General features: G+C 43.8%; 1 protein-coding gene across 44 annotated transcripts in view; it reads right to left on the reverse strand.

Moving 5' to 3' along the window:
- Positions 1–84: 84 nt before the first annotated feature.
- ptprk (protein tyrosine phosphatase receptor type K) overlaps positions 85–14,434 on the reverse strand; it is a 148,822-nt gene continuing 134,472 nt past the window's right edge. For 8 of the 44 annotated variants that reach the window (XM_090232581.1, XM_090232572.1, XM_090232570.1 and 5 more), the window contains 19 exons: positions 12,609–12,769; positions 12,219–12,254; positions 10,806–10,817; positions 9,444–9,634; positions 8,059–8,146; positions 7,701–7,834; positions 7,548–7,565; positions 6,763–6,799; positions 6,521–6,618; positions 6,220–6,336; positions 5,863–6,017; positions 5,372–5,507; positions 5,060–5,209; positions 4,608–4,781; positions 2,856–2,987; positions 2,605–2,730; positions 2,307–2,470; positions 1,964–2,099; positions 85–1,321 (listed from right to left, as the gene is read on the reverse strand). In XM_090232581.1, the coding sequence (XP_090088707.1) occupies positions 1,268–1,321; positions 1,964–2,099; positions 2,307–2,470; positions 2,605–2,730; positions 2,856–2,987; positions 4,608–4,781; positions 5,060–5,209; positions 5,372–5,507; positions 5,863–6,017; positions 6,220–6,336; positions 6,521–6,618; positions 6,763–6,799; positions 7,548–7,565; positions 7,701–7,834; positions 8,059–8,146; positions 9,444–9,634; positions 10,806–10,817; positions 12,219–12,254; positions 12,609–12,769 (2,119 nt within the window). In that variant the 3' untranslated portion in view covers positions 85–1,267. Of the gene's footprint in view, positions 1,322–1,963; positions 2,100–2,306; positions 2,471–2,604; positions 2,731–2,855; positions 2,988–3,159; positions 3,340–4,607; positions 4,782–5,059; positions 5,210–5,371; positions 5,508–5,862; positions 6,018–6,219; positions 6,337–6,520; positions 6,619–6,762; positions 6,800–7,547; positions 7,566–7,700; positions 7,835–8,058; positions 8,147–9,443; positions 9,635–10,805; positions 10,818–12,218; positions 12,255–12,608; positions 12,770–14,434 lie in introns of those variants that run through there. The other 36 variants (XM_036975715.2, XM_036975713.2, XM_090232599.1 and 33 more) reach the window with 11 other exon arrangements.

Genomic DNA, 14,434 nt, shown 5'->3' on the forward strand with positions numbered 1-14,434 from the left:
CAGTTGTGGGCCAATGTATGATACATATGACTAAACCAAACATACTCCCCTGTGATGACACTAATGATGTCTTACACAATGACATTTTATTCAAATATTTAAATGTTTTATTACAGCCAATAAGCCAACAGTTACAGACAAAAATAATAATAATAATATATGAAACATGACTAAACTCCACACGATAATGACTTGTTTCCTTTTCTCCAGGAGGTCCACTCATGTCCCAAATCAGTATGGCTGCCCCAACACATGCCTCTGCTGTGTTGGCTTACATCTTAGCAAGCTGTATATAATACTGATTTATAATTCATTTTATTTCTCTTTTGTTTTTCCAAAATACCAATACAGGTTAGGAGATCAGGAAAAAAATAGAGCTCTTTCGTAGGTTGTCACTTGCCCTTCTGATATTCTATCTGCATGGGTAGAATTCACAAGCATGTTTTACACAAATTAACCCACTGTAACATCACACAGAAGATAAGAAAACATTGAAAATAAGATACTACTACTGAAATTTACCTTAATACTTTTAAAAAAAACGACATTAAATGTTTACAGTTTAAAGGCATAGGTAAACATGGAATGAAGATGATTGTTTTGAGCCTTCAAAAAGGAATGTAAAGTAAACGATCGATACAAACAATGTGCTTTATCCATATAGACATATTTACATAAGTCTTTGGCTTATGATTTAAGATTTGCTACAAAATAAAAACAAGATGAGTCAGCCATCAGTCCACGATACAAACATTACCAAGCCAATGTCACGCGTCAGCACTTATAGAGCGCTGTATTTTCTCCTTTCACATTTGTGATCGACTTCTATATATAGATATCTATTGTTCGTTGACAATAACGCTGCTAATATAAAAAAATGAAAATAAAAAGAACGTTTTTTGCATGCAACACCATGGCATTAGTGTTACCCTTTTTGTTTCTTTTTTTTTTTTTACAATGGCTGCACGTAAAAAATAACTAAATCTGCAAAAGACATTGTAGCAAATGTGGCCTAGTGGCCGACACGTGTCTCTCTGGCACTGAACACGGCGAAGTACAATGGAGACATTTACAAACCACTCACATCATACTCCCAGTACAATTAGAAACATTAAAGAGTTTTCAACAACGACAACAAAAAAATAAATCAAAAAAACCATCAACAGCAGTCTGTATAGGCTTAGTCAACGATGCCCACCTCCAAAGGATCTGTAGCGTTGGAATGGTTACCAAGTTCCGGATGTTCTGTTTCGTCCCGTCTTCTTGGCTAAGATGTCTCGATGAACTCCAGAGCCAGGTCGTAGCAGAAACGATACTGCTCCTGTTCAGATGAAAACACATCCTGTGTGAACCGTTGTGGTGCTAAAACACGATAAACACAATGCTATAGTACAACCGTATACGATGAACAATACACTAATAACATGGTGATAACAAGATGAATGACTACTGAATGAAGTATTCAATTCTTAACATAAAAATATGTTATTTCTAACTATTCTCTGGCAGTGAATTGAGGAGCTAACAGGTAACTTTGACACAGGGCTGCAGACATATGCATAGGCATCCTTTACATCTTCCTGTAAAGGATGTGGCGAGGTTTCTCTCATGTTTACCCACAACAGTTTATTTCATCATCTCGACAGACTCTTTTGTTCATTTGTCCATGGTCCATAACATGATCATTGTTTTATATTTTTGTCAATATCACCTGGTTATAATTTGTTCCCAAACCATCTGCAAAACAAATCTAACATGAGGTGTTCCTATCTGTTCTCTAATACCTTCCTATTATTGGCCGGCTTCGTTCCAAATTTCTCCAGAAAATATCAGAAGTGAATATCACCAGAAATGAGAGGTGGCGTAGGCCTACGCTAATATACTGGCACTATATGAGTCAGAGATGCGTCTGTTGGGGAAACTCAGATTGACTGAACTGGAGTCAGCTGCTGGCCTGTCTTACCGGGCTGTCCACCATGTTGGGCTTGCTGTTCCTCAGGCTCTTGACGGCGTGGAACACGTCCACCACATTCTGCCTCTTGATCATCTCACACACGATGCTGATAGCACAGAACATGCCGCTGCGGCCGCCTCCGTTCCTACAGCACAGGAACACAAAGGTGGTAACGGGAGGTTGGTTGGGTGACTAATGCTATTCTACACAACTGCTAAAGTTGGCAAATACAAGAGGTGGGTGCAGATAGGAGAGAGATGATGGGATTTTTATTTGTATACATGTCGGAGGTGTGAGTGTGTGGGTGGTAGTGGCGGTAGTGGAGGGTGTGTGTGTTTGTGTATACACTCACAGGCAGTGGATGATGGTGCGTCCCTCTCCCTCCTCACACTCCTCCTGCCACTTGTCCACCTGCAGTATGAGCTTAAGGAAGGAGCGCTTGGACGCTGGCACTTCTCTGTGGGCGGCCCAGCCCAGGTACTGGAACTGCCTCACCATCAGGTAGCCCTCTTGAGGCTGTGCGGAACACAGAAACATACATAATCAACGGCAGCCATTTTGCCTCTGACTCTGAACGTCATAACATTATAAGAATCAAACCATCAACCTCGATGGCAGCGACTAAAAAAACAAGACAGTGGAGCACTTACTCTGGTGAGGTTACATATTCTGAAGAGACGGCTGATGACGTCACAATCCATGGAGCAGGACATACATTCAACTTGGACAGGACCGTAGCGAAGCATCCCCTCTTCAGGCCAGTACTGAGGACAGCCCTGATTGACAACAACAACAACCTTAGCAATGACGTGTAACCTACCTTCGCTCAATGCACAATAATGCGATTTGAAACCAGGGTCCACGGCAGTGAACGCAGGAGGGGGAAGTGGTCAGGTATTACCTGCGCTAGGTCAATCTCATTGAGCATGACCAGGGACGTGCAGCCGTAGTCGTACACCAGCCTCCAGAAGTCTTTGACCGTGTTGGGCAGAGGGTGCTGGGTCACGATGAAGGCTGCTGGCTGTCTGTAGCTCTGCGGTGGAGGAAGTCAACAAGGAACCATGTAACATCTCACAGCACTGAGTCTGCAGACATTTACAGAGAACACATACTGAAGATATGATCCCTGTCAGAGTGAACAATGTGTGCATATATGAACATGCAAGGAATGTGGAGACATTTCTGATGTTTGAATGACAAGTGTTTGTTTTTTTTTCAAACCAGGGCAATCCATGTGGTGGGCATGCTTCTAGCAATAGTAACATTAAATGAAGTTCTGCTGACATACGCCTTAATTAAGCCATGAAACAAATCCAGTATAGTTAGAAGCATTTGAATTATTCAGAAGTGAAAAGTTCAAAAATTACCTGGTATTCTTCTGACGGCTTGGTTAGAAAAAGTCCAGAAGTTTGTGAAGCGTACGAGGAAGTGATTTAACATTACCCTCCAAATGAAAAAGATCATAATCTAGCAAAGTTCTGCTTCTCTGTGCACATGAAATACCATCTCCCAGGATCTATGTCAATACTCCCAGGATCTAGGTCATCTCCCAGGATCTATGTCAATACTCCCAGGATCTATGTCATCTCCCAGGATCTATGTGTCAAATACATAGTTTTATTATTTATTCACCCCGGTTTCTCTCATTCAGAGTATTTAGCGAGAGTCTCTTTTGAGAGTTCTGTTTCAGGGTCTATTGGAATTCTAGCAAGGACTGAGAAGAGGATTTGAATTCAACCTCTTTGTATAAAATACACTGTATTGTATACAAAGAGCAGGGTCATGTTTAGTACGGTCACCAACCACATTCTCTTTGCTATATGCAATTTATTGCCCCCCAAAAAAGGCTACAGCTACGCGTTGGCTTCTGACCCTTTTCTCAATTACGCAGCTATGACAAGATGACTCCCAGGAGATGGATTCACTTTCGGGCACAGATCCTGAGATCAACCTTAGAGAATCCTGATCCAAGAGGTCAAATAGTGAGGCAGTCTGTTGTATTATGTGGATACTGTAGTAGTAGTAGTTACCAACTGGATTATTGGTAGAACTAATAATAAAATAACGTGGTTATTATACACTGCACCTGTTTCTCTTACCTCGCCCTTTTATCAAACGGGTCAAACTTTTTGGGGGGCTTTTTTGGGGGGGGGACCCAAAATGTTTAAAAGCTCAAGTGTAATTTAGGACCACTTCAATAGCCATCTTGAAGAATAACGTCAACAAATGACATTGTTGAAAAGATAGATGACCAAAACTTTCTACCCAAAAAATGCAATTAATTTGAGCAATTTTTTTCATTTTCGTCGACATCACTACTTGCTCTATGAGAAAATAAATGAAGGATTGCCCAAAAAGAACAGAAACTGTTGAGCACACGTTAAAAATACAATGAATATCAGTCCTCTACATTTTCCAAAAGAGTACACAAAACAGAAGTATACACCTGGATTTGTCTCTAGCTTTCTGTCTCTACTACACATTCAGATAACGTCCAGTGCACTTAGTAAAGCCGAGGGAGTGTGTATGTGTGCGTGTCTGTGTATTTGTGCGTGCTTGCATATGTGTTTGCGTGCGTACGTGCATGTGTGTACTGTTTGTATTGTGTGTGTGTGTGTGTGTTTACGTGTGCACGAGGGGAGAGGACACTTACATCCATGAGGGCAGCGTTGATGTAGTTGCTGCTCTCCCCGTCGATGGTGATCAGGAAGGGCAGACAGCGGTCTGGAGGCAGCATGTCCATGAAGCGGTTCTTCTCGTGGTTCCTGGGCAGCAGGGCGATGCTGCAGTCCTCTGGCTGTGGCTGAGGGGTCACCGAGTTCAGGGTCTGCAAACAACACAAATAACATGAAAGCCCAAAAATGACAGGGAACATCGTTTGTTAGAAGACGTGGGATGTATCTCAAATGGCACCCTATTCCAAGTAGTGCATTCAAAGGGAATAGAGTGCCGTTTGAGATGCACCCATGATCTATTTCCATATTTTTATTGTTGTCTTTTAGTGTTGTACGACACACGATTAACGTCAGGCTATAAAAGACTGAGGATTGAAACACGGATCGTGCCACCATAAATATGAAAGGGCTCCAGAAGGGCTTCCAGTACCTGGAATTCGTCTTTGAGGTGTGAGGAGTTGCTCTGTGAGTCTATCCTGATCATGTCATAGTGAGCTGCTTTGTACTCGCAGGCGGGGATGGCCGTCTCGCCACACAGACAGGCCTCTAGGATGGCGTCATGGATAAAGATGTACTGCTCCTGTGGCCGGACCACAGACACACACTCAGCAAAGGGAAGGCACTGCGTCTCCAGACAGTCCATGCATACAGTAGCATGAAATGAACAGACGGACAGAAATGGCGAATGGTGTTAATGTTAATTGGCGAGGTGTGTGGCGGTGGGGGTGGATCTAGTAGTCACCTCAGTCTGTACCATGTTGATGCGTCTGGAGCGCAGGGCCTTCACGCAGTTGTAGATGTCCACCACGCCCTCCCTCTCCGCCATGTCCAGCATGATGTCGATGACGATGTAGCAGCCTGTGCGTCCGGCTCCGGCGCTGACCAAGGTGAGAGGGCAGCGAGAGGACAGGGAGGTGAGCACGGGGCTGCGTAGCACCGCTCTGCAACGGCCTACATATCCAGCCGTTGTGCAGTATACACAACAATGTGATACCTTGTGCATGAGATTACATTTACAAGTGTGTGCATCAAAATCCACAACAACCACATCCTGCCAAGGGTATATCTTAGCTAGCTTAGCAGTGGCTGACATTGAAGCGTGCTAGATAGTTCAGGTGCACTCATTTCGTAGTCACATGACAGTGTCGCATGAGAGATCAAAGAAAAGTCAATCGAATGCACCTGTTTTCTCAGGCGGTCTGGCATAGAGGAAGTGTCGTGTTAGGGGCTTACCTGCAGTGCACCACGATGGGCCCAGCGCTGGGGGGGTTTGACATTTTGACCCGGCGGATGAAGGAGAGGAGGCCTGTAGCGTGGTAGGGCACTCCGTGGTCAGGCCAGCCGGTGAAATGAAACTGCTTCACCTCCCGCAGCTCGTTAAAGCCTCTCTGATGACAGAGAGCATACGGGTTATTAGGTAACAACTGGTCTGGGTTCAGTCTGACTTCCACATTTGCAACGTGTGTTGATTTTAAGGGGCAATCTTGGATTCAAGCAATAACAAAGCGGTGAATCCCAGATTGCCCCTTTAGCTGTTAACAACCAAACTGTTGAATACGGAATTGAGGGGTGGATAAAGGACTGACTCACCCTCTCCAAGGTGAACGTTCTGACCACATATTCAGCAAGGGGCTCCACCTCCACAAATGTCACTTTGAAATCACCATAGACCTCAGCATCATCGGGCCAGTACTTGTAACACTTAACCTACAAGAACATAGGCATTTCATTCATTTAAAGAAACAGACAGTCTTTAAAGTACTACACATACTTGCACACAATAGGTGCCCAGGTATACAGTATGCCAGATCAATATCTGAAGACTGATCCGACGACTACATCGTCTGACAGCAATATGATATTATGGGGGTCTGGCAGCAATATGACCTACCCGTCCAACTTCCACTAGGTTGGTGACCATGACGATACAGGCAGACTGCTCTTGCCAGACCATCCTCCAGAAATCATAGACTGTCTCATGGACAGGCCCTGTAGAGGACAACACATATCAATCAATCTCTGAACTGAATACAACACAATCTGATCATCCTTTATAAGATCAATTGCTCAATGCTGAAATAACAACATGAGCATCAGACCTTCTCTAGAGGTTAAGGCAGAACTTTGTCTTACCTTGGGTTGCAATGTAGTGACTTGGCCTCTGGTAACCCTGAAAATTGCAACAAACACAATATGTTAAGATCATTCGGTTAAGACTTTCATTTTGGTGTTGCAACAACAGCAGACTACTACACAGCACACCGTGCCTCGACCCCAGCTTGGTGTGCATGTGATATATCTTCACGGGAGTCAATGGCTTTATGCACTAATATGCACAGAGCTGTTCTCGTGCATTAATTCATTCACTGAAATACACTTTCAATAAGAGCACGTTTCCTACTTGTGCTTTGAGTATCTGCCAACTAAACGGACATTCATTCTCTGTGAAGCTCAACTCGTGTGTTTCAATTGCCAAGAATTTCACATTAGTGATTACTTCGTAGGAATAATCAATTATTGTAGTTGGCTACTTATTAGCAAGTTGCTTCATAGAGTCAGCAGGTTTAACACCTTAAAGGATCCCCATCAGATTGGATCTGGCTGGGCACAGGCACAGGTGGGGAGGCAACAAAGGAAAACAAATGGTGGCCACCATCTTGTAAATATTCCTATCGAGAACAGTCGCACACGGATCAGGGATGTACACGTCGGGCATGAGGACATGTGAAATGGGAGAAGCGGATGAACAACAGCATGGTAGGATCAAATCAAAAAGGAGGGGGGGGGGGGGACAAAAGGAGGTCTAACATCTCGTACAGCTGCCATGCAGATGTTATTAGAGGTAACCAGAGGTGAACAAGGGAGGAGGGAGAGTGGGAAACATGAGGTGTGGTGAGGTCCCCTACAGTGATACTTACATCCCTGTACAGCCATATCTACAGCCCAAAATCATAGGCAAGAGTGAAAGAAAGCACAACAATGTCAGTGAGTACAAGCACTTTGACTGAAGGAGGGAAATAAGAGCTGTATTCATATTGTTGACAAAGACATGCATAGAAGGCCTCACATACGAGAGAAGGACGGTCGTGTCGCACACGGTCGCCAATGGAGGAGGCTGCGCCACTTACGTCAATGTAGTTGGCGTTGATGTAGTCAGAGGAAGGGTCGTCTTCCATTGGTTGCAGGATCACTCTAGAATGATCGTCTGCAACACACCATGGGTTTGTAGGCTGACTAGTTGCATTTCATTAACAGGAAGTCAAATCAAAACGATTCTTCTATGTTTCCTGGGATTAAAAGACCGCTAGGTACATGATAACCGATGTTGCGGTTAGCCATATCTAAAACGAGCTCATTCCTAAAAACACGCTAGGCAAAAGGAGGCGTCAACATCTAGCAACTTTATTAGAAGTTCAATACAAGACTTACATGCAATGATGTTTCCATAGCGGTTCTTGGTTCTGTTAGTGTCTTTCTTTGCCACGTCCCAGGAAGCGGACTGGCCTTCAAAAAAACTCTGCATACCAAACAGAATGAAACAGAGTGAGTGAGGCTGAAAATAAAAACACATTTCGCCACATTACTGTCTAGACTGTGGTTTCTATGGACTTTTCGATTGTACTGTATGTCAAGGACCATCACTTCAAAGCTTCAATGTCTGGCCTGGTGCATCGCAGAGAACAATTGAGATACAGGGTAACCATATTTCCTGACGTGGCCAATTTAAAACGTGAAATTACTTCAATTGTCCATTGAAGAGGCATTGCAGCATGTGTTTCGATGCTTAAAACCTTAAAGTTTGGTCTTCACCACAGAGATCATTGTTACAATATTACAATAGGAACTGGACATCACTGAAACTGAAACTTCCTAGAGCTGCATATACGTACATTCAGTCGAATGAACAACAGCATAGTTGTGAAATAATCTATGGGGAGATGACTGTCGGAGCTGAGCCATACTCACACAAGACAATTTTACTTTGCCTGTAGCATTTGCCTGTTTCATTGAACTTTCAAAGGCTGCAGAGCAAGTAACTGAACGTCTCTAAACCCCTGCAGCAGTGCAAACCTCTAACCTGACAGGCAAACTCCTCGCTGACAGGAAACTCTCTTTCTGCAGGGCTGTGGTTGCCTCATCAAGTCAACACAGTGAGCAACACAGAACCTCAACAGGATGTGACATTTAGTGGGTATTCTGCTTGTTCTTCACTGTTGGGGTATTCTCTCTTTGAAGAACCTCCCAAAAAAATGGAGTTAAATGCTTGATTTGAAGCAGATTGTATTTGAATGAACTTGAAGTTGGGTTGACTGTTTGAACAGTGAGAGCTGACGACCTCATAAACTTAGCTAATATGCGTGTGAGCTGTCGCTTCATTTTAAAAGCTACTTGCCCCATTAGGGCCATCGTAAATACGCTATTTTATACATATAGACCAGAGTCTTAGGGCCTGTGTTATCTGTGTTATGCTACCATGGCCTATGTATTGCCTTACCTCCCTTATCTTACCTAATTTGCACACACTGTATATAGATATATATAGATTTAGATTTTTTCAACTGTATTATTGACTGTATGTTTGTTTATTCCATGTGTAACTCAGCGTTGTTGTATGTGTCGAACTGCTTTGCTTTATCTTGGCCAGGTCGCAGTTGTAAATGAGAACTTGCTCTCAACTAGTATACCTGGTTAAATAAAGGTGAATTTCTTAAAATGTTTTATTTAAATTTAAAAATGTTATGAGTGTACTGTCAACTAGAGTCTTAGGGCCTGTGTTACGGATGTACTGTAGACTAGAGTCTTTTGGTTCTGACCTCATATTCCTCCTTGAAGCCGTAGCTGTCGGAGGTCTTCATCAGGTTTATGTGTTGGAGCAGGTCAGCCACCCTGATGGCTGGGTGCAGCTGACCGGTCTGGTAGGGCGACTCTGTCCCCTCACAGTGGTACCGAGGCACGTCCAGCAGCCGGCTGGACTCTGCAGCAGCAGCCGCAGTGTGGTTCTCATCTGTCCAAGGAAATCACATGCTGGTGAGGATTACACAGGCTTGTGAAGGATCATCATCACCATCACTCACAGAATACATAGCTGGCCTTAGCCAAGTTAAACTAAACTCCACGGTGTACTTCACATCAATGGCACATTGTCTCATGTAATTGCGTGCTGAAATCCGTCATTTTTTTTTTTTTTTTACAAATAAAAACGTAATTTTATGTAACGTTGGAGTTCCAGTCCGTCCACTCTCATCTCCACTCAACTCTGTGAAGAACATGGTGGAGCGGCGTTGTCCTTGGCTAATCTGGCCTGGGGTCAAATCACGATTAATTACCCTATTATAACCAAACTGGGTTACTTTCTCTTACAGAATTACGTTTACAAAACTTTGTTTTTCTTGCAAAAAAAAGAACATGGCTCCTGCCTTCACAAAGCAGCTAAGCTCTGAGGAGGATGTAAGTCACAAGGCACCTGGCAGTAACTGACATGTTGTGTCAGCTTGGTGAGTGGGCAAGACAGGGCTTGATAAAGCTGAGGAGTGGTGCCTGTCTTTCCCAGCAGACGGACAGGCAAACGCAGGGGCCTCTCAGTTACGACAGTGTGAGGGCAGGAGCCTCTCAGGGGAGAGACACTGGGCTCACAGGACTGACAGGCACCATATGCTCCGTTTAATGTCTTATCTGAGCCGTGTCAACCCCTGAGAAACATAGCCATTTCGCCTGTGGAGATGTGTGCGTGTGTAAGTGTGTGTGTCTGCGTGTGTGAGTGTGGTTGTGTGTGTGTGTGTGTGTGTGTGGGGGGGGGGGGGATGGGGGGTGGCTGCTGAGACCTAGGTTATCTGCAGCCAGGATTTTCACCCCTCTAAAGCCCAGACTGACCTGCTGGCAATCACATTACCTACTGAGCCGTGAGCTCTATATCTTTTCTGCTTGGCTAGCCCCTGAGCTACTGCTAGCCTCTATATCAGGTTACGAGAATGTTAAGTTACAGTTTTAAGAACCCTGCACAATTTACTGTCAGCGGAGGGGAAGCCGGCTACTGTTACTGACACCCACACTCTGCACACACTTTTAATGGCTCAATCAACGACACGACTGCATTGAGATCCAGTATTTGCGATCTGGTATTCAATTTCTTTTCATTAACCACTTTGGGACACTTTGGAATTTCCACACACACTTACCGGTAATTGGCACTTCACAATTAGGGCAGCAAGAAAGGAAAACAACATGAGCTTTTCACTAGATCAACAGTAAGCACACAGAGGTTGTAGTACATATATAATATGATGAAGTGACATGACTTCAAGCACACTACTGGAAGATGAGGGTGATGGAGGTGATCACCTAACAAGGACGAGGGATTCACAGTTGACTGACAACTGACCCAAGGACCTACTTTACCACACGTACACAACACTGACTTTCTTACACATCTGAACACGGCTTTCTAGAAAGCTATGGGGAGACTGACAGACACACTAATGCAGTGGGTGGGATCTAAGAGGAGTGACACTAAGCTGGCGAGAGAACTGCTGCACTCTAGTGTAGAGACTATCTAAGCTGACATTTCTACTCATTTGCAAATTTGTACTACTTAATTCGGCCCTAACATACTAGACTGAGTCATGGCTTGAACTGCACCCTTCACTTCCTATTACCAAGCCCAGCGAGAACACAGAGCTAAAATAACACATTTTCACAGCAAATACTGTGGCCTGAGGGGGCATTTTAATTCCCTATCAAACTTAGGTTTTCAGTGAGCCGTAAAGACCCTCCGCGGTGGCTTGCTTGTTCTGTCAGTGTGGACTACACTGCTCGTGTCGAGTGTCTAACACTCTCCATCCTGATGTCACGAGTGAACGTTGAACTCCATTACATAGAAACTGTCAGATGTCTTTTTTTAAAACTCTACACAGACAAGTCCCAGAGGGGCTGAGGGTGATTTAAAATGGCACCCGCACACAAAGCCTGTACGACTTACACACAGTGACAGGATGGCTGGTGTCATTCTATAAAAGTGTCATGTCATGCAGGAAGTTGATCTTCAGGTAAGGACTCAGGTGAATGTAGCCATCGTGTATCTTCACTTGTGTTTGAATTAGTTTTCCCTCCTCAACTCCTAAACCAACGTCCTGAGCAGGATTTGGAGCGTGCAGACAGTTGTAATGCATACAGAAGTGAGTGTGAGTCTCTGAATGTGGTTTGGACCTTTAGCTCCATTCTAACGGCTCATAGGTGGGTCCTAAACGCTGGAGGATTGTTCATCGGTTCACTGGAGGACTGCCATGTCTCCACTCTACCATGGCTAAGGGCCAAGTTTGTTTTACAGCAGCCAGGGGAAATCCAAAATCTGGAAACAATTCCTATTTTATTCCCCTTACTGGATAAGTGAATGTGGAGGCTAGTCATTCTGACTGTGGTACTGTATATTTTCAGGGCTAGAGTGAGTTGTACGTGGATAAACAGACTCAACACAGAGACAATCAATGGACGGCTACAGGTTTACAATGGACGACTACGGGACTGTGACAACGACATGCATGAGGAACACAACAAGCCATGGCAAGGCAGATGATATAGCACCGGGGCCTCACCTAACACTGCCGTTGGCACAAGTGGATCATTAGGCACTGTAGGGAAAAAAGTGTATGAAATACATTCCAGAAGCTGCATCACACAACTGAATTATACAATTCCAGGGGCAAGATGAACAGAGCATAAGATTAGAAGAAATTCTACCAAAATATCCTGTGCCAACAGTTCAAATCATTAAAGGCATTCATTCATATCTTGGGATGTTCCTATTATGCATTTTAACTTAACACCTCTCTTCAGAGCCCGTCTCATGGACCCTTCTTGGTGTTAGGGTCTTTCCCATCGTAAGGCATTAGATTATCTAACTGTCAGGAGCCTTTCTCACATGTACCATGTATCTGTGGAGGGTGGTGTTCCCCAGGGAACTGTCTTAGGACCATTATGCTTACATCTGTTGCTGAAGTTGTGGGAGTCCATAAAGGTGACGGCCATGGGATCCTCAGCATGGAGCGTGCTCTGATCAGCATAACTGCGGTCCATGGCGTTCACCATGTGGGTCATCTCCTGCCGAGTGTTCCCGATGGCGTCTTTGCGCTTCTTGGCCAGTTTCCTGAAGGATCGGACGAGCAGGTTAAAATATCACAAAAACACATTGCCATTGATTATTCATTCACAACAGGAAAGACTAAAGGGACAGAGATGAAAGAGAAAAGCTCATCTCCATGACAACAGACCATTGGTTTGGCTTCCACATACGGCCTTTAAAAAAAATATTTTTCATCCAATAATAGGTGCAAACCTCACAAATACTCTATTATTACGGTCAAGTATCATTCAGTACACTGTAGGAAACAAATAGGGGAAACCCAAAAGGAATCAAAATCATGCAGGAGTAACTTCTGCTTCGAGGGGGACAAGTAGATGCTTCATGCTAAGGTGAGAGGTTGCTGCATGTCATCCCCAGTCTGGGCTCTGACATACACATTCTGAGAAATGGGGACTCCCTGATTGGTTGATGATCTATTGATCATTTCACCTGGACAGGAGTTGATTGGGTTAATACAGTATATTAGCAAGATTAATATGCCAAATCGGTTGATATATGCCAAATCGATTGTGTACGGACTTACTCATTGGCCCCTAACTGAGAAAAGCCGATTGAACGCCTACAAGACTGGGAGGTTTCCATTTTAAGGGCAATTACGAGTTTCACTACGTTTGAATTGTAAAAAGGAGCACTGCGATGAAAACACAGACCCACTCTGTTCTAATCCTAGTTCCTTATTCCACTTTGCGAGCACCCTGAAAAAGGTGTTGCAGTATAAACTGTCCTCTGATTGGAGTTTTCAGATTGCAGTTAGATGAAAGCACTGAGACAGGGTTTTAAGGAGCCACTCTAGTGAAATTGAAGGGAGGACTCTTTGTACTAGAGAAGAGACAGATGGGACAGCAGGAGAAAGAGACCAAATACTATAATTTCATACTGTTCTAGTAAAATGACAATTACAGACAGAATATACTAATTTCTGCCCATCATAAATTGGAAGTGAATTGAAAATAGGCAAGCACAGCATGGGGTCAATTATATCAAGAGCCATGAGAAAATTATCCGGCTTCCATTTTGAGCCTTTTAATTACCTTTGATAGAGGCAAACTGTAGGATACCTCACTTTCCCGTCGGGAAAAACTGATTTAACATTTGAGGTAATTATTGGTAACTTTCTGTTTTTCAATTATTCCAAACTTAACAGGATATAATTGTCAAAATGTCTCCCAGCGCTAACAAATTTGGTGTCCTAAAATCGCTTGAAGGGACTATCCGAAGCCAGCAAAAATATGTTCTCTGTGAAAATCTCTTTCATTTTCATGGAGAGAAAAAAAAAATCATTAATAAAAACATAATTTTTTTTAATCCTGTGTCGGGGGGAATCATCTCTGAAATGCTGAAAAGGCTCATTCACCTGAATTCACTTGAGGTTGGGTGTCACTTCTTGGCGTGAAATGAAAAATGATTGTGAGAAATACAAAAATGAGAGGAGTTGGAAGGTAAATGCAAGGCCTGTGTAGCTTAAACACACTCTCACAGAGGTGAGGATAAAATGGCAAGCATGTCGAATGGTAGACCATGTGAGTGCATTGGGCAGATCAGGACGACAGATCGGGGAGTTTCTCGCTCTCTCGTTGCAGCCCTTGTGGAAAGCACCGCAGCATGGAGATGGCCGTCTACGGTCTACTGTACAACAGGAGAAGAACCTACACCAACCCAAAGAGGAAA

This window comes from Oncorhynchus mykiss, chromosome 4 (assembly GCF_057628025.1).
Source record: "Oncorhynchus mykiss isolate SJ-2025 chromosome 4, ASM5762802v1, whole genome shotgun sequence".
Lineage (NCBI taxonomy): Eukaryota > Metazoa > Chordata > Actinopteri > Salmoniformes > Salmonidae > Oncorhynchus > Oncorhynchus mykiss.